Source organism: Gouania willdenowi, chromosome 9 (genome assembly GCF_900634775.1).
Source record: "Gouania willdenowi chromosome 9, fGouWil2.1, whole genome shotgun sequence".
NCBI classification, from domain to species: domain Eukaryota; kingdom Metazoa; phylum Chordata; class Actinopteri; order Blenniiformes; family Gobiesocidae; genus Gouania; species Gouania willdenowi.
The window spans coordinates 35600840-35620706 of NC_041052.1; the positions used below are offsets into that span (position 1 = coordinate 35600840).

At 35.9% G+C, this 19867-nt stretch overlaps 2 protein-coding genes across 5 annotated transcripts; one reads left to right on the forward strand and one right to left on the reverse strand.

The window, feature by feature from the left end:
* Window positions 1-1336: 1336 nt before the first annotated feature.
* On the reverse strand, window positions 1337-10947 carry ewsr1b (EWS RNA-binding protein 1b). 4 transcript variants are annotated; one of them, XM_028458347.1, is made up of 15 exons: window positions 10839-10947; window positions 10390-10426; window positions 9243-9294; window positions 8992-9133; window positions 8335-8551; window positions 8055-8257; window positions 7762-7921; window positions 5134-5171; window positions 4555-4581; window positions 4328-4443; window positions 3941-4070; window positions 3739-3849; window positions 2834-2960; window positions 2422-2766; window positions 1337-1693 (listed from the first exon to the last, which is right to left on the reverse strand). In XM_028458347.1, exons 1-15 carry the CDS (start codon window positions 10852-10854, stop codon window positions 1657-1659), a joined length of 1758 nt encoding a protein of 585 aa, XP_028314148.1. In that variant the 5' UTR covers window positions 10855-10947; the 3' UTR covers window positions 1337-1656. The 4 variants fall into 4 exon arrangements, with proteins under 4 accessions (XP_028314148.1, XP_028314147.1, XP_028314146.1 ...); XM_028458346.1 differs by having other exon boundaries at window positions 8037-8257; XM_028458345.1 differs by having other exon boundaries at window positions 5134-5168; window positions 8001-8257.
* A 458-nt stretch (window positions 10948-11405) lies between these two features.
* On the forward strand, window positions 11406-19075 carry rhbdd3 (rhomboid domain containing 3). The gene is made up of 5 exons (XM_028458363.1): window positions 11406-11806; window positions 13456-13839; window positions 15298-15418; window positions 15489-15746; window positions 17569-19075. Exons 1-5 carry the CDS (start codon window positions 11644-11646, stop codon window positions 17729-17731), a joined length of 1089 nt encoding a protein of 362 aa, XP_028314164.1. The 5' UTR covers window positions 11406-11643; the 3' UTR covers window positions 17732-19075.
* The last annotated feature ends 792 nt before the right edge of the window (window positions 19076-19867 follow it).

Here is a 19867-nt window from a genome sequence, read left to right on the forward strand (position 1 = left end):
CTTTTATTATTTATTCAGTTTATTACCGACATGGTTACATTCACTTTTTTTTTTTTTTTTTGGTACATGCCGAAAAAGGAGACGAGAGAAGCAGTTTGCTTATCTGGGTCCCGTCTCGTTTTACCATCGCAAATTTACATGGGTTTACATGTCTCTCTGGTCAAACATTCTTGAGTTGTTCTGAACAGTCCTTTTTTGTTCATTGTAATTTCACATTCATTCATAACTTTATCTAATTGCTGGAGCAGACATGGACGATGGCATGAGATTCAAATACTGATGAAACTGGTTATGATTTACAGGTTGCATGAACAGGACTGAATCATAACAGAACCAGTGGAGCAGACATGGGCTCGTCTACAAACGGTCACTTTTACAGACCTTCTAGTCGCCGTTAGCTTAAATGGGAAGAGATTTGTCACCTTTACAATAAGTGTTGACTAGGTCACTGGGAGTGAGGCCCAAGGCAGGCTGACTTGATAATACTGTATCATGTTTTTCTGCAGTCAGTGCCTTCTCCCTCTCTGCTGTTTCAGGTGTCGTGAAGCTGATGATGGCAGTTCCCGATCAATGGTTAACGACTAAACTAGTCTGGGACATTGATGTTCTCTATCCTGTCCACTAACCCCAACCAGTCGACGCAGATGGCTGCCACCTCTGAACCAGGTTCTGCTGGATATTTCTTCCCACTGCTGCTAAATGCTTGCTCATGTGGATCTTGTTGGGTTTTTTCATTATTATGAAAATCATATTTTGATAAGCACATTGAGGTGACTGTTATAAATTGTGCTTTTCAAAAAGTTTAGCTCAAAATAGCAGTATATCAGATTTTGAGCACATGGCAACAGTCAGTTATCTACGTCTGCCATAGATAAGCCTAACTCAAGATTAAATTAACCAGCAATGGAAAGAAAGCACAGATGATGCACTTTTCACAAAACCAGCTGTAATTGATAAATCCCACAATCAGAGTATGAGCAAAAAAAAAACAGAAACAAAGACATAATGAAACATTGTTTATTAGTCATCACTAAAAGATGGGAATAAGCTGCTTTATACGGGGTAGAACAATGATTCTGCATTTCTCACTGGTTAAAGGCCAGTATTTGGCATTGAACTACACCATCAAGTGGTAAGAAGGGTGACCATCACCACACCACCCAGGAGCATAGCAATGTCTAAAAGGTGTTGAACAACATTAAACATTTTGAGTTAATGGAAAAACATCAGGAGGAACAAATGGATTCCTCTGCAGCTGTTGTGTTTCAATTCCAAAATGATAGATTACTACTTTGGGTGGATGACCAAATTTAAAAAGGTGCGATAGATGGAAATACAATGTGGTAAAATGTTTATTTCCCCATCTTCATACAGTCGTCAGTAGTGGGAAACAGAGGAAAAGGAATACTCAAAGGAAAAGATGCATTTACAACACAATGTAAAAACTAGTCAATCTGCATTAAAAAAAAAAAAAAAAATACATGCACAATATATGATGTAATAACATGAACATGGTTAAACTAAAAATACAAAATAAAACAAGTTTAATGTAACTGTAAGTTGTAGGAAATTGGTTTGCCAGCCATCAAAATATGGAATCATAAATTAAAAGCTTTTTTTAATTAAAATTCAAGAGGATCTGATCAGATGTTTCCTTCAATAAGGGCGCTCTCTGCGCTCCTGGCGATGATCCCTGAAAGTGGAGAAAAGGTCATTAATTAAATTACATCAACTTTAAATGACAAAAAAATAATATAAAGATAATTAAAATAAATGGATCACTTTACTTGAAGTTTTAGACATTAGGCTGTCATTAGCATGAATAAGGTGTCAATAAGGGTCAGGGTTAGGTTTTATCCTCAGAAAGTTAATTATAGTGACTAAGCCAGAAATAAATAAGCTAATAAAAGTTAACCTTCCTCTTGTGTACCATCTTTTATGATAATGGTGCTCAATCAGCTGTAAAATAAACTAAAAGAACTATTATCTAATTTATTTATCATCTATTGGTTGCTACTTTATTAGGCTTCCTAATCAATAATAATATAAGTTTTATTTTTTGTGTGGGGGCGTCTGAGCCTTGTTCTGTCAGTGTACCCAGTTGTTTTATTTTAAACGGTAAAATGAGGGAAAGGTAGATAAGAAACATTTAAATAATAGGTAACTACATGTGTAGAACTGTAACATGGTTCCCCAGTTTTGCATATAATTGTAATTGACAATTTTTTTTTTTTTTATAGAAGTCTATTATCTGAACAGATTACAATTATAATTGACCCCAACCAAAGTTAAGGTAACGAAAGACACTTACTGACAGTTTTCATGAACCCTTATTCATGCTAATGACAACGTAATGTCAGCCTCATGTATGAATCTAAAGTGTTCCCAAGAAATGTCTTGAAAAGTTTTATGCATATCTACCTCATATCCATTTTGCCACCCGGTGGGCCCATTCCTCTTCCTCCCCGGCCCCCCATGCGGTCCATGGGTGGTCCTCCACGGCCAGCTCCCCTGAACCCTCCGCGGTCCATCCCACCACGTCCTCTGAACCCACCACGGTCACCTCCCCAGCCTCCACGGAATCCTCCAGGACCTCCTGCTGGTCCCCCGCGGTCCATCCCTCGGCCTCCGCGCATTCCCATTCCCCCTCTACCACGCTCGCCTCCAAACGGCATGGGAGGGCCACCGCCTCCTGGTCCATCTGGTTTAGGGGCTTTGCACTGGTTACACTCCATCCTCCAGGCAAAGTTTTGGTTACCGCAACCCCTGGGAACGCAAGACGACATTAGACTCAGTGAAGAAGCATCAAACAGATGAATGAGGGGATACTTACGGGTTAGGACACTCCCAGTCTCCAGCTCTCTGCTGCATGTTGCCTCCAGTGGGTCCACCTCGGCCCATTCCGCGAGGACCCCCTCTAGGGTTAAACCCACCACGCTCTCCTCCACGACCCATCATACCTTATGGGAGGAAAATACAATACACACTGAGAAATCCATTTTTTAACAATGGTAGATAGCACAGGTGAAAGTAATGGATTACAAGTACTCACGTTACGGTAATTGAGTTGCTTTTAGGGATATGAGTACATTTTTAAATCAGTAATTTCACTCGTAACAAATTACTTTAGTAAAATGTACTTCAGCACATTTCTACACCCAACCGTTACTGTTTCATGTTCTTAGTCGTGCCATTTCTGATCAACATCAGCCACTTTCTTAGGTTCAGGTTTCTATTTATTATGTTTAGCTATGCTTAAAGCCTGAGAATTGTTATTTTTTAAATGTACAAACCTTTTATTTTATACAGCCATTGTGAAATTAAAATTAGTACAGTATTTCAGTAAAATAGATTCTCAAAAACAGGTAATACTTCTGGCCACTTTATTACATGCTACTTTATCTCATTTTTGTTTTAGTTCCAATACAAAAATACAGTTAATTGATTTTTGTATGGGTCGTTTCTTCAAGGAATGAAAACAGATGTAGATCTAATGGTAATACAAAGTGCTGTTAGATTGTTGGACTCTTGTTTTAGTTGCTGGTGTAAAACGATTTCACCCATGTTTATTTTATAAAGAATATTGCTTCACATTGTTTTTGTGGGGACCACCAAGAAGAAAAGTGGATCCTATTTGACTAAACACTAAAAAAGGTAGAGTACTTTGTCCTCTGCCTTTTAACACACTTTAATTGCACTTTATGTAAAATAACATTTCTATCAAAGTCCGTTACGTACCTCCACGGCCCATCATTCCATCTCTCATGGGCATGCCACCCCTCATTCCAGGCATCATTGGTTTTCGCCGAGCCATGGACACTTTAAGCCGACGACCTTGAAACTCTTTCCCTAAAAAGATTTAAAAAAAAAAAACACACAAAGCTTAACCAAAAACTTACACATATGGTGTTCCTTTAGGTTCAGTGGGCTGTTAACGTACCATCAAAGTGCTCCACAGCAGCTTTGGCACAGACGGGCTCTTCATAGGACAGGGTGGCATCACCCTTGGGCTTCCCTGAGTCCTTGTCTGTGTAGATGTTGATGGCAGGCTGGCCCAGTCTGCGGTTAATCTGGGTATGGAAAGAACACATTAGGTTTACAGATGGAACTGAAAAAAATGGATGCATGCAAATCAACTATGTGATCATCTATAGGAGTTTTAATTTCAATAACAAATGTATATTTTATGTTTATTATCTTGAATGTATGACTGCAGATGCAAAGTTGCACACAGCTAAACCAAGCACATTTTTGTACTGGTGTTCATTAATTTGCATGGTCTTATGAAAATAAATAAAGTTGTATTTGCACCAAATCAAACATTTACCCTGAGTGGTCCAACATGTTTGAAGAATTCCGCCATTTCATCAATGTTCGCCTTCTCAGTCAACCCGGTGATGTAAATGGTGCTGTTCTCAGAGTCATCCTGCTCTTCTGGGCGACCTGAATATTTAACAGGGGGAACAAAAGAAAAAAGTTATAAAGGCTGGTATTCAAACATTAAATGCACAGAACATTAATTTAGGGCTAAAGTAAAATATTTAATGTACCCACCCATTTCACGCTCGTCGCCCATTGGTCCTGTTGTCCACCATTTGAGGAAGGAAGGACAGATGAGGAAAAAGTCAGTGTGAGACACTAGAGTTCAAAACATTTGAGGAGTAATTACAAACAACTGAATGTAGATGTCTGCTATATTGGCAATTTTAACAAGGTACACAATACCCGCGGCTGGTGTTTTAATAGATTTGTTTTTATAAACCTCACACCCTGTGAAAAATATTGTTTTTGCTTGAAAAGCCTCTCAGTAAGTCATCCTCAAACCAGAAATTCAACTTGTAGGATTTTTGTAAAAACCATTTACAAATACAGTACTCAAAAACCAGAAATTCAGTTTTGTCAGAATTGTTAAAACCGGTAAAAACATTCGGTCAGAAATTTGTCTTTAACCCATCAAACCATAAGTAGTGACTGAATTATACCAAGTAACCCGGTGAAAACCGTCTCAGGCATTGGAAAAACCCAAATTCTTTAAAATGTATGTAAATTTTGAATACCTTGTTATACACACTCTTTGTGGAAAAGGTGAAAGACTTTAAAAAGAACTAACCAGTGTAATACTCAGTAACTTACCACCAGGCTTACTGAAGCCACCTCTGTCTCCAGCGCTGCTATGGGGGAATAAATGCAGATATGAAGGCGACTTCCCATTTACAGCCACTCCCATGGCTCGACTCAAGGGGCTTGAGTGGGGTGTAATCAAACATTCCAACTAGCCGAACAACAATCTCCCCAATATCATTTATACACTCCACTCAAGAAGTATATCATTTTGTGCTCTTAGTTAGCAAAACACAGTTTGGAGAAATGTATACATTTTGGGGAAAAAAAGCAGAAGTAAAACATAACCAACATCGTCACTACTTTTTCTTTAAGGGCAAAAATTGACACATGAAAAAATAAAAATTACACAGTGGTGGCTAGAAACAGCCAAATACACAACCCTAATAAACAACACTTAAGTATATTTAAAACTGCATCATAAATGGACTAGTGTAAAAAAAAAAAAAAAAAAAAAAAAAAAAAAAAAAAGCATTTGAAATTTTACAAGAGTATCAGTTGACATATGTACCAGCTCATTAAACACAATGAATGCATATATTAAAGTTTAAGGAAAATTACACCAAATAAAAAAGGTATTACAGTATTTATGTGCATGACAGAAGATTACAAACAAGGAGTTACTTAATGCACCGATCGTGCTTATAAAAACCACCATCCTCAGTTCTTGAATCTTTGTTTAAGCTCCCTCCTGCTGCATAATCGGACGGCTCTGTACACAGTACAGATACTTATAGAGAACGGATGGTTTTAAATGGCTCTCACTGTTACCTGTACGGTATAGATGTGACAAAGCATGTTAAAAGTGCTCAAAAGAAACATTTGTATTCCAAAAAACAGGTCATAACATTTCAAAATGACACGAGTCCCACCCACATATAATACCTGTGCAACAACAGAACAATCCTGGAGTACCTTAGCTTTACTGTAAGTTTAAATTTTTTTTTTATAGTTATTGTAAGTGTTACACTTCTTATTTTACACTAAAATAACCAAGTCATTATAGACTGACAAAGATATATTGTGCATGTGATGCTTCACCAAAACCTTTATTTAAATAATTTTTAGGTAGCAAACACTTAAATTATATAAAATGTGAAGGAAAAACACCCTGAAACACCCCTACTATTGCCATGGCATTTGCTTTCATAAGGTTTTTACCTGAAATTGAAAAAGTACTCAAAACTTTGTTGCGGTGCGAATTTTAGTTTGAATAATATTTGTTTTAGGGCCACCCGTGATAGATAGACATTGACTGAAAGCTTTGCATTTTTGCACTTGTTCCTGGAAAAAAGGAATACAATCATACCTTGACGTAACAAAAAAAAAAAAAAAAAAAAAAAAAAAATTTGTTAACCACTTCTGCAGAAAAGCATGAAATATTTAGTATGACTCATACAGGCTTAAGTGAAATAATCACTAGTTAAAGTATGTGATAAAAAAGTCAAATATTTAAATAAAACAAAGGAACTGTTCAAAAATAATTTGGACCAGTCACAGTACAAGTTATGATTTTCTCCTTTATTAATAAAAGACACTATTTATCATTCAGATAAATATATTTTGTAAAAATGATCTTAAAGTTAACATTTGCCATTTAAAACTACACAAAGCAAGTTAAATAAAGCCAAAATAATAGCAACTCTATGCGTTTTTACACATCTTCACTCATTACCAACCCCAAAATATTTGTTAAATCTCTGAGATGTGTCAAAAAAACTGGGCATCAATACATCTTGATTTGTTTGCAAAAAAAACAAAACAAAAAAAACAACCAGTTAAGATCCTCAAACCTTTTTTAAACACTTGATGTTACCAAAACCAAACTTTTTGGACCAATGCTTAACCAGGAAAAAACTGCAACCTTAGACTGTCCCAATACCCAATAAATCCTATTTATTTTACCTACAGAAAATCTATTAAATAGAATCATAGCAGACTGTTAGGAAGCCATTTTTTTCCTCATTTTTCCGAAAACCAATTTGGGGAAAAAAAAACGATGGTTCAGTGACAGCTTCAGAAGCTGAAGCTTCCCAGAGGAAATATTGAAAAATGAAAGTGCTTAAATAGAGAAAACCGTGAAGACCCAGATAATGCTCTTCATTACAAAAAAAGGTGGGATATTAAAATATTTTAAAGAGGCAATGAAGCAACATTGCTTTATCAATGTGTATTTATATCAGAAGCCTAATTTACATGGATTATGCAACTGTTACTTATTTTATATACGTTGGTCACATTGTGCAAAGCACCAAACAGGCCAACAGTATTAATAATAAAAAACTACAACCATGACCATAGAAGTATATAGTGCATAATAACATTAAGGTTTAGCCCGTCCCCCATTTTTAAATGTCCAAACTAAGTTTAAGCACAGGATTCTGACTAAAATGAATGTTAAGTTGAAAACAGACATTTCTTACCTTTGGCCACAAACAGGACAGGGCTGAGAGTTAGTATTCAATTTAAAATACAATATGTTCTTTACTTCATTTTAACTGCATGAACAGTGATTATTGTTATTTGTTCAGAGTAATTTTAATTCATACTTAATATAATCTCAGCCTTGCCCCAAGTGACGACAGTTCCTGAAGATTGGAAACTAAAAGGTAAAATAAAGTACGAAGGAATGACGCTTACCCCATACCACGACCCATTCCACCACGGCCGCGGTGCATCATTCCACCTCGGTCAAAGCCATCCCTGGCAGAGCCCCTGCCATCGGCTGCCCCCGGGTACCGTGAAGATTCAGCTCCAGGGTAACCAGCGCCCCCACCCTGGCCATCCTGTCTGTAATTACCTAAAAACAGAAATCAAAACAGGTGATTAATATTTATTAATTACAACAAGGCCCAATGAAGAAAGGCGTTAGCCCTCACTGTAATGGCTTGATTGGTTGTAACTGGGTGGTCCACCTTGCTGGTTGTACTGGCCTGATGGTTGTCCATAGGAGCCTCCAGCCTGGGGTGGGTAAGCAGGAGGGGCTTGTTGCTGCTGCTGGCTCTGCTGCTGGTAGCCCGGCTGTTGACTGTAGCCCGTCTGTTGCCCCTGGTAACCAGCCGGCTGCTGTCCATACGCTGCAGGCTGGGAGTAGCTGCCCTGGTTGTAACTGGCTGGCTGACTGGTCGCATTGTAACTAAAAATGGAAACAAATATGTACATTAAAAAAAAAAACTTCACGTGGGATAAACTGCTATAGTGAAGGAAAAGTACCTCTGTGGTGCTGTGGGAGCAGCCTGCTGGCCGTACCCAGGGTAGGCAGACTGGGCTGTGTACCCAGGTTGAGATCCATATGACTGAGAAGCAGCTGGAGCTGCAGCAGCAGCCGCCGCGGTGGCAGCAGGAGTTCCATCATAGGCAGCAGCTCCATAAGCCTGGGTGGACTGCGAGTAGTTATGAGTGGCAGACTGCGCTGCAGGATATCCAGCAGCTGAAAGCACAAAAAGGACTACGTTAATGGCTGAGCCTCTAGGCCAATAAATGATTCACTGCAGGATATTTTATATTTCATTGATTTTGTGACAAACTTTTATTTAATTTGGGGGTATTGCATTAAATATTTTAAGAAAAAAATGCAGGATATGTAAAAAAAAAAAAAAAAAAAAAAAAAACATCGCAGCAGGACATTTTTATCATTTAACAGACAAGTTCAGTGCATTCACGCAACATTATGTGAAGCTGAACATCCTTTGCTTTCATAATTTTTATATAATCTGAAATGTGTTGTAATATTTCCAAGACTTATACATTACACTTAAGCATTTAGATTTGTTTTCTTTAGAGAGAAGTACATATGTAGCATTTATTGATTTTTTACATCAGGTTATGTTTTGGTTCTGAATACAAGAGAAATATTTTAAAACCACTGACGTGATGCCTGCTGGCCGTATGAGGATCCATACTGTTGCTGCTGCTGAGGATAGGTTCCAGCTGCCGGCGCTGCCTGAGTGTAGGCATTATCAGCACTGGCAGGTTGGGCATATGATCCATAGTTTTGTTGACCATAGCTTTGCTGTGGGGAAAAAGAGGAAACTTAAAATCCGTAATGTTTTACATAAACAAGTGAACAAATTCTAAACTCTAACATTAATTGTGTTATTAAAGTTATGTTTAAATCTCACCTGGGCTGACTGTCCATAACTCTGCGATGGCTGGGCAGCATAGGAAGCATACCTGCAATTAATCATGTGAAATTTACATTTTGTAATGTAAATAAGTGTTTATGTGTAATTATTAATCAAAAGCAGGACACTAATTAGATCATAAAAGTAACAGCAGCACAAGTCTCAAATTAATTCAATAAAAAAAATGCATTTATGTTTTATGCAATATATATACCAAAATAAACAAATCCTCTAACATTTAACAGCACCAAATTTGTAATATATATATATTTTTTTAAGTATGATCTTTGCTGACATTTGATTATCATTTAAAAAAAATCTCTGCAGAGATTATTTTACACATTTGCTGAACTTGATGAGTTAGAAAAACAGCCAAATTTGTCTGAATTCACTCCCATAACTCTTTCACCTATAATCCTAAACAGAAAACACTGAAAATAAAATGTTACAACAGCATATTACAGCCACTGTAAAATTAAAATAAATTTTAGTACTACAATCTTATTAACAATATTTTGAGAATAAAGTAAAAAATTTAGAGACAAAAACTGTAATATTTAGAGATTAAAGTGGTTATATTTTAAGAATACAGTCATAATTTTATGGCAATAAATCTCTTTTAAAACTTGCTGAGAATTTCTTGTTGACATGAACACAACATAGATTAAATCAACAATTTCCAGCCAGGATATTTGATCTTAAAAAATTACAACTTTATCTTGAAATGTTACAACTAATCTAATTAAATTACAACAAAGTATTACGACTTCAATCTTGTAGTGTCCACATGTTTTATCATTTTAATGTGGGCCTAATACAAAGTCGTAACACAAACAATAAAATGATTTTGGCAATTTTTGGCTTCATGAGTTTTAAAACATTAGTACAACAGCAATTTTGCTTTAATTTCAGTACACAGCAGTAACTAACAAGGCCCTGCTGGTTAAATTAGGTTAATATAAGTTTGATCCTCAAACATTATTTAATGTGAGCGAGCTAGGGCACGTGTGCACCTCCTCCTCCCCACCCCCACCAGAACCCGCTTCTTTCCTGCGACGCGCCGAAATGAGGCCATTAACCTCTTCGTTACCAACTCCAACAATGCAGTGATGAAGCAGATTAAATGCTATTTTCGTTGTCTTACCCTTGCTGGGCGCCGCCCTGGCTGTAGGAGCTGTAATCTGTTGGAGGAAAAGGAAACATTTTTAGACAAAGTAGCGCCGTCAGTCCACACGGTAAAAAAAACACGCAACCATTCATTTCTCCAACTAGGGAGTAAATACACACACTGAAACCCAACATGATTAAATATAGATTCAAACGACTACTTCAACAGTATATTAGGCAGAAATGAAGTATTAACATTACACAAATTGATGGAGAGATAAAGGCAGCGACGTAACAATGCGCCCGGGCCTTGTCTTGTGCGCGGTGTTAGCTTTATGCTAACTTCAAACTAAAGCCGGATGAAAACTATTAATAATGCTCTTTGTGCAATAACAGGTTTGTCTAGATTAAATTCAATGTGAATAAGGGATTAAATAAATGATATCGATGGCTCCAACAGTGGAAAAATAACATTTATTAACTGACCTGATGCCGACGCCATTTTAGTTTGCCTGTTCGAGACGACTGGACGAAGCCGCGTGGGCGTCAAAGCTGACTCTCCTCTTTTATGTTTTACACGCGAAGTCTCGCGAGATGTGCGATTACCCTTCTTCCTTTATGCTGTTTTCTGGCAGCTTTCCACTTTACCGTTGCTCTACCGCCCCCTCCTGGAACTTAGTCTCACAATCATAGACGTCGTCTCTCTCTCTCTCTCTCTCGAACGCAAAATGAAATTATATTTTACAACAATATAATTATATTCAATATTCAATAAAAAAAACAAAAACAACAACATTTTTAATCAAAGAAAATAAGTATTCAAATGCTTTTTTCTTTGATATACTATAAATAAATTAATATTAATATTTATTTTTGATAAAAATAAACGGTTTCTCTAATGAAAAGGTTTTTTGATTTTATTTTGTTTTTAAATTGAATAATAAAGACACAAATCTACCTAAAAGGGCTCGGCCCGCGAACCCACGTTATTGTCATTTTGTCCAGTAGGGGGCGGTAAGTCAACCTTAAGGTATCATTACTAAAGCAGAAGTAGTCGTGTTGCGGAAGTTCTCCTCTCTAACATTGCTGAGCTGAAATTTGTCTTGTTTAATACCCCTATTGTGGTTTAATCATTTTTAACGTGTTTACGACGTTTCTCGCCAGGATAATCTATCATTTAATGGAGTCCAGCTGTGGTAATGATGATGGAGTGTGTGTAATTAATGACTGTTCTCAGGTGTTTGTGTACCTGAGCAGCTGTTGTTGTAGTAGCTGCTGCTGATAGAACATCATGGCTGGTCGTCTGTGGTCATCCTGGTTAAGGTTTGGATCCGATCGACCTGGGTTTTTCCTGGGAACATCTATACTGGTTTTTCTCATGGTACTGGTGTATACTGGGGGCATCCAGGCAAGTCTGAGTGTTGGTCCAGAAGGAGAGCTACCCAGGCTCAGAGGTAAGTCAGTATATCGACATTCAAGATATATCGAGTTTTTCATTTTGGTTATATAGAAAAAAAAAAAAAATATAGCCTATATTGGAATATTTTAAATTTATAGCTTATTTTGTATCAAAATACTCGTTTTAGGAGTCGCTGCTTTTGCTACTTCTCTGAACAACATGAAAAACACAGTTAGAGGGATGACAAAAAACACAAAAAGACAACGAAAATACAGAAAATGACAAGAATACATAATTTTTTTTCTTCCAAAAACACATAAATGAAAGGGGAAAAAGATGTCTCCAAAAGACAGAAAATACACAAAATCAGTCATATCTAGGCCTGGACAATATATCAAGATTCAAGATATATCGAGTTTTCCATTTTGGTGATATAGAAAATGACAATATCAAAGCCTATATCAAAATATTTTTATTTAAAGCTTAATTTGTATTAAAAATATTCATTTTAGGAGTCGCTGCTTTTGCTACTGCTCATAGCAACATGAAAAACACGGTTACCCGAGATCATGTTTGTCAAACTCAAGGCTCGGGGGCCTGATTTGGAGACAGAGAAAACATGATTGATTGTGTAAATGAGACTCAACAATATTTGCAGGTGCTCACAATTTTTCCAGTGCTTATATTGTATGATTGCAGTCATTTTTATTGTTAACATGTTGGAAAAAACTCAAAATTCTTACATTTATAAACAAACGGTTGTACAATATGTGCCACTTTTGGCTTTTCCTCCTCTAAGGGACAGCACGTGTGAGTGAGTTGTGTAGTGTGGCTTGTTTAAGGGAAGGTCTGGGTTAAGATGCACTCAGTGATACATCTAACTGAGCTTTTCATTCTGTTCTGAGAAATAACAAAAGCAGCGACTCTAAAAATTAGTATTTTATTACAAAATAAGCTATAAAAAAATATACATAGCGATATTGTTATTGAAACAGAAATCTTGATATATCTAGAATCTCGATATTGCCCTGCCCTAGGTCAAAACCATCTCGTTAACTTATAATAAGAGATGCTAACAGAAAGGTTAAGTTTTATGGTGTTATTTATTTCCGGCTCAGTAACTGTAAATGATAATCATGATTATTTTGATCAATATTTTAATCCCGATTATAATCACAATTATTTATCATATTAGGGAAAAATCTGTATTTCTTTTTCACTACTTAAAAAAACAAAAAACAAACAATATATGAACAGTTAACAGTGCAAAATGAAGCTTTAAATAAAAGTTATACCAAAAAATAGAGAAATTAACCCAAGATTGTACAATGTACTAAGGGTTAATTGAATACATACATTATTACAGAGTGCTTTAACGAAATGCAACTCATTATAAACAATTACAGCTCACAGTTCTCATCAATCCACCAAATGACCCAAAGCTGCTGCTGATTAATGGTTGAGAAAGTGCAGCAGAAAACACATTTTAAATGTAAATATTGCCGACGATCAGGTTAATTTAATCGTGGCAACCAAAATCGTGACAACGATTAAAATTTGATTATTTGTGCAGTCCTAGATTGAACTGTAGTAATTGAGAACGTAATTATAATTGACTTTCAGGTGAAAAATGATTGTAATTGAAAAAAATTCTGGTAATTGAGTTGTAATTTAATCTAATCCCATGTTGTCTCTCCTCCTCAGATGTGTTCCTTTACGCTCTCAGTCATGATGATGTTCCTTCTCTCGTGGTCAGCGTTTCGTTGCTGCTGACGTTTGGCCCCTGTCAGGAGCGCTGCTGGGGGACTGTGGCCTTTGGGTCCCTGTCCATCCTCACCATGGCAACGCTTCCCTGTGTTTACACCCTGGTCCTGTTTGTGGGATGGGGAGACGCGAGTCGGATCTGTGGATACGCATCGGTCCAGCTGGCCTTGATCACGGCCCAGTGTGGTCAGGTGACCCAGAGAAGGTTCCTGAGGTGTGTGCCAGTGTGGTTTGTCCCCTGGTTCATCCTGATGCTCAGTCTGCTGCTGCTGCCTGCTACACCAGCCCTGTTCAACCTCTGTGCCATCTGCATCGGACACAACTGTATCCTTTACCTGTTTACCAATGCTAAGCACCTGCCCACACAGCATACAAAATGACAAAAATACAACTGTAAAAAAAATTGCTTTTAAAACAAACAAAACAACAACAAAAATGACTCCAGAAAGATACAGGATTACATAAAAATACACAAAATGAATCCATAAAAGATTACAGAAAAACACACAAAAGGATAACAAAACGAAAATACACAAAATGATTGAAGAATCACAAAATGGCACCAAAAATGACAACCAAAATTTATAGAAATAATAGAAAAATATTAAAAAAGAGAAAAATACACAACACAACAGTGAGAAAACACAAAATTGCTTTCAAAACACACAAAACATCTACAACAATTACAGAATAATAAACAATACCACTATTACATGAACATGCACACACTGAATCCATAAATCATAAAAAAAGAAAAACACACAAAAGAATAAAAAATAATACAGAAAATTTCAGAAAATTCAACAAAACAAAAATACACAAAATGCCAAAAATTCACAAAAGGTTCCAAAAAACAAACAAAATGAAATAAAAATAGACAAATCGACAACCAAAATGTAAAGACATGACAGAAAAATATACAGAATGACAAAAATACACAACACAATGGTAAAAAAAACAATTGTTTTTGAAAGACACAAAACAACTACATAATGTACAAAATTATAACCAAAATACACAAAAAGGATACATAAAACAAAAGATTACAGAAAAACATGCAAAAGAATAAAAAACTCAAAATGACAGAATGTCAGAAAATGCAACAAAACAAAAAAATCACAAAACTGCTCCAAAAAACATGCAAAATTATCAAAAAAAATAGACAAAAAAAGACCTAAAAAAATGACAAAAATACACAAAATGGTGAAAAACACGAAATTGCTTTCAAAACTACAAAAATTACAGAATAATATACAAAATGATAAAAAACATAAAATAACTCCACAAAGATACGGGATTACTGGACAGAATGTCAGAAAATTCAACAAAACGACATAAAAAAACATAGTATATTAAAGAAATATAGACAAAAATGACAACCGAAATGTAAAGAAATAACAGAAAAATATACAAAATGACAATTAAAACATAAAATGAGAGGAAAAAAAATCTAATTACCAGTAACTAAAAACGAAAGCCTTTGTTATTCCCTGTAATAATGCTCAGATCATTAATACAGTGTCAATATTCTAAATTCTGACATGAATATTGATCATGTGACCCTCAGATCACACAATCACATTTTTGGGGTCCCTGCTCTGGTAAAAGGTGCTCATTACTGTAGCTCACTCTCATTAAACCTAAGCAGAAACCTTTCTATGATTTCAAACCTTATTTATCCCACAGCACGTGTGTATGTTTTTATATGTATTACATTTGTTCAGCACTTACTGTAATACTTTTGCACAGATGTGTTTGTGTAATACTTAATGAGACTTGCAGATCGCTCGTCTTTAATTGTGATGTTACAGGACCTGGAGGAGACCAGGCTGGTGCATTTACTCCCTTCCTGGATCTATGTACCAATTAAACTCAGATTACCCACTCACGTTCCTGTACAAAGGTGTGATTCATCACTTAATCATAAATAACTCTGAGTTGTTAGTTACTCTGTGCTATCTGTGTTGTCATAGGTATAGGACGCCGTCTCACACACCACCTGCTGCTGCTGCTGCTGCTCACCAGGTGAATGAAGGCGTGTCTGCCTGGAACCCCCACCCCTGGACTGGTGCTGTGTCTGCCTGGGTGACGGCGCAGGCTCCTGCAGGGTCCGAGGAGGAGGTGCTGGAAGAGCAAATGCTGCGCGCAGGGATTCAAGCTTCTCTACAGGATCTCCCAGATGACCCGCAAGCTAAAGTGGAGGTTCCAAAATCCTCCGTCTCCTCCCTGAGGTCAGTTTGAACTACAGGGGTGAGCATCGAAATTCATCTGACGCCATAATACGATACAATATATCCCAATACTACGCAGTAGGGCTGGGCGATATATCGATATTCAAGATATATAGTTTTCTGTTTTGGCGTTATAGAAAATTACAATATTGTCTATATCGATATAAGCGTTTTTTAATGTTTTTCAGTGCGTCCATTAATGAAGTCATACTACAGAACTCACTCACACATGCTGTCCTTTATAGAAAAAAAAGCCAAAGGTAGCCCATATTGTGCAGCTGTTTGATAATTTAAAAAAAAAGTGCCTGCGTCGCATTTTGCATCAGCACATTTAACCCAGAATTGTCTTTATTGTCAGACTGAGTTAAAACTATCAAGATTTATATCGTATATCGCTATTTTGAGAAAAAAGATTGAGACGTGATTTTCGGTTCATATCGCCCAGCCCATGTCTTCAATCAGCTGTAAAATACACTAATAATATTATCCATCACACAATCTGTTCCTCATCTTTTAGTTACTTTGTTAGGCTTCCTTCGCCGTGAAAATATTGATATTATCACCAAAATGGAAAACTCGATATATCTTGAATGTTGATATATTGCCCAGCCCTTAATTTAAAAAAAAAAAGTGTGTGTGTGGCATTTTGCATCAGCCAATTTAATGCAGAATTGTCTTTCTGGTCAGACCTAATTTGAATTTAAATGATTTAAATCGTGTATCGCCATTTTTAGAAAACATTGAGATATGACTTTTGGTCCATATCGGCCAGGCCTACTAAAGAGTACAATATACATCATGATAAATTGTGATATCAATAATTACAGATTTCACCTTTACCAGTACAAAATGGTATGAAATATGATTGATCTTATTTTTTTTTTTAAACTTGCAAGAACAACTAAATGGTAACTAACTGTATTTAAAGAACCAATATCAGAAACAAATGATATGTTTATCTTAAACAGATTCTGATTCTGTTATGTTATTAAATACTTGTTTAAAAAAAAGTAATCACATACATCAATCAAAGTGCCCAGTGTGTTTTATGAAAATAAAGTGTAATCAACTTCCATCTAAAATGCATTTAGAAGTGATGTAGTTTAACAAGGTCTGATGTGGTTCACTGACACCTAGTGACCGGGTGTTTACGTGCTAAGAATATGTTAGCGCAATTAAATAGTTTTTTTGTTAAAAAACATAATTAAAAAATCAATTTGGTCATTTTTTGGATCGATACGATATTCGTGTGGTGAAATATTGTGATCTATTCGTATCTATTTTTTCTTACACCCTTACTTGAGATGGATATTCTGGCCTACAGTACTCATTGCCTTTGATGTCACCCATAGAAAACTACAAAGTCAAGTAATCCCATAATTACACAATATATTATTTTTAAAACAAAATTTAAAACATCAAACTTTTTTTTTCTTTTGCATTCAGAAAAAACTACAAAATGATGATGAAACTGAAATGTTTTAAATTATTTTCCTTTGTTAAGGCCTGACATGGGCAACTGACGACCCCCAGCCTCATGTTCAGCAGTTCCCAAAGTAGTTGCACACAAAACACACCAAATGACAGAAAAATACACAATGACTTCAAAACACACAATAACATACAAAACAAGAGAAAAAACGTGATTAAAAAATAGATTTGGACATTTAATTGGATCCATACAATAATCGTGCAGTGAAATATTGCGATATATCACCAAATCTTTTTTTTTCTAACACCCTTGAACGTTTGTTTATTTTTTTTTTTTGTATTTTTCCATTTCTTCTCACACTCATGTTTGTGTTTAAATATTGTTCTTTAGACTCCAGCAGCTGGAGAAGATGGGTTTCCCTACGGATAAAGCTGTGGTAGCTTTAGCAGCATCCAAGCAGCTGGATGGCGCCATCGCTCTGCTAATAGAAGACAGCGTTGGAGAACAAGCAGTGGTGGTGTCTAAGGGGAAAAGCCCAGTACCACCACCATAAGCCACTGGGCCTGCTGGGGGGAAATGTGTGGATGGACACGTGTTATGCTTGGGTTCTGCTGAGCTTCAGTTTTTTCCCCATGGGTTAACACTTCACTTTAAACATGGACAGTCCAGGGTTGGGGTCAATTACATTTTTCAATTACAATTACAACTCAATTATGATGGTGACCGTCATTTTTTCCAATTATAACTAAGATTTCAATTATTATTTCCTCCCTGAAAGTCAAATTACAATTACGTTCTCAATTGCTAAAGTTCAATTACAATTAATCCAAATTACTGAGTCTATTAAATAACCTTAGAAAACGTAACCTTCCTCTTGTGTTAGCTTAATTTTCGCATCTCTAACGGGTGGGTTTTGACATGTTAAATCAGCTGTAAAATACACTAAACAATATTATCTATTAGACCTGGGCAGTATATCAAGATTCGAGATATATCGGTTTTCCATTTTGGTGATATAGAAAATTACAATGTCGCCTATGTCAAAATTTTTTGAATTCATAGCTTATTTTGTATTAAAATACTTGTTTCAGAACAGCATGAAAAGCACAGTTATATGGATCACTGAGTGCGTCCTAACCCAGATCTTCCCCTAAACAAACCACAATACAGAACTTACTCACACATGCTGTCCCTTAAAGGAGAAAAATCCAAAAGTGGAGCACATTGTGCTGCTCTTCTTTAATAAATGTGCCTGTGTGGCATTTTACATCATCAAATTTGACCTAGAATTGTCTTTCTGGTCAAACTTTGAGTTTAAAATATCCAGACTTATATCGTATATCGCTATTTTGAGAAAAAAAATATTGAGATATGAATTTTCAGCCATATCACCCAGCTCTATTATCTATATTCTATTTTATTTTTCATCTTTTGTTTTTGTTGTTAGGCTTCCTTTACCATTAAATTATTGGTTTTTATTATTTTTAGTGTGGGCCTCTGAGCCTTTTTTTGTGTCAGTATACCCCTAGATTTTATTTTGTTTTATTTTATTAAATGGTAAAATAATCCCTAAGAGAAGTGACAATGGAAAAATTTGATCTGAAACTTATTTTTGGAATGTTAACTATGTATATTTAAGCCATAGAACTGTAACAGGGTTCAACAGGTTTGCGTAATTGACAATTCTTTTCAATATAATTTCCAAGCCAATTACAAAGTAAATTATCTAAAACTTCATTACAACAGTAGTATTTTTTTTTCAATCATAATTACGTCATAATTGTAATTAATTATCAATTATAATTAACCTCAACCCCGATGGACACCTTCTGCATTTGAACACAAGAACATAAAGTGTGAACGTTATTTATTTATGACGGACTTTGTTTGAACAACAGCACCAATAAAAAAAACTATTTAAAAAAAAAAAACAACGAATAGTATTTTATTACATTAATCATCTACACACAACCACATACCTTAACACAGTAACACAACATAGAAAGAGTTCAAAGTAGCTAATGGATACACAACAGAATAAAAAATCAACTACACTTCATCATCTTAAATAGTTACACAATAAGACTGATGTGAGATTACAATTAAAAAATAAAATAAAAACTTTAACACAACAGTGGGAAAAGCTATCTTCAAGTTCCACTGAAGCTTCTGTGTAAAATGTGTCACAGAAACTGTATTTTTAAGACTTTTGTCCAATGGATGCACAGAATACGTCAATTTATTACTCACACCAGCAAAGTACAGATCACAACTATCAACACTCATCTCAGTAAAAGCAGAGAGGGAGACACTAAAACCCAGAAACATCCAGAAAACATTTCAGACGGAGTAAATGCGTCCCCGTATTGCATGTACAGGCTGAAATATCACCAAGATTATCATTGTACCAGTTGTTAGAGCTACTGTCTTTACCAGGGAGCAAATATTTATTCCTGGTTATTGTTGTCCACAGTTTCTTTGGGCTTTATTTATTGTCAATTAGTTCCTACTGCTCTGAAACCAGTTGTATTTTTATTATTAATTTATTTTGTAATTATTATTATCCCCCATCACAAAGTGTTCAGGGGGATATAGGTTTGAACTCTGAGTTAAAGGGAACAGCTTTTCTCAGAAATAATTTAAGATACGATGGCTTCAGGGTATCAATACCTTGATAGAGTTTGAAAAT

What these genes read in the sequence shown, in the direction of transcription:
- ewsr1b (XM_028458344.1), bottom strand. An exon ending in AACATGTTGGACCACTCAGG is followed by an intron (nt 4,071 to 4,327) that starts GTAAATGTTTGA and finishes TTCCATACCCAG; the next exon opens with ATTAACCGCAGACTGGGCCA. An exon ending in GGTGGCAAAATGGATATGAG is followed by an intron (nt 1,694 to 2,421) that starts GTAGATATGCAT and finishes CTCCACTTTCAG; the next exon opens with GGATCATCGCCAGGAGCGCA.
- rhbdd3 (XM_028458363.1), top strand. Translation starts at nt 11,644, where the DNA reads ATGGCTGGTCGTCTGTGGTCATCCTGGTTAAGGTTTGGATCCGATCGA. An exon ending in AGAGCTACCCAGGCTCAGAG is followed by an intron (nt 11,807 to 13,455) that starts GTAAGTCAGTAT and finishes TCTCCTCCTCAG; the next exon opens with ATGTGTTCCTTTACGCTCTC. An exon ending in CATCTGCATCGGACACAACT is followed by an intron (nt 13,840 to 15,297) that starts GTATCCTTTACC and finishes TGAGACTTGCAG; the next exon opens with ATCGCTCGTCTTTAATTGTG.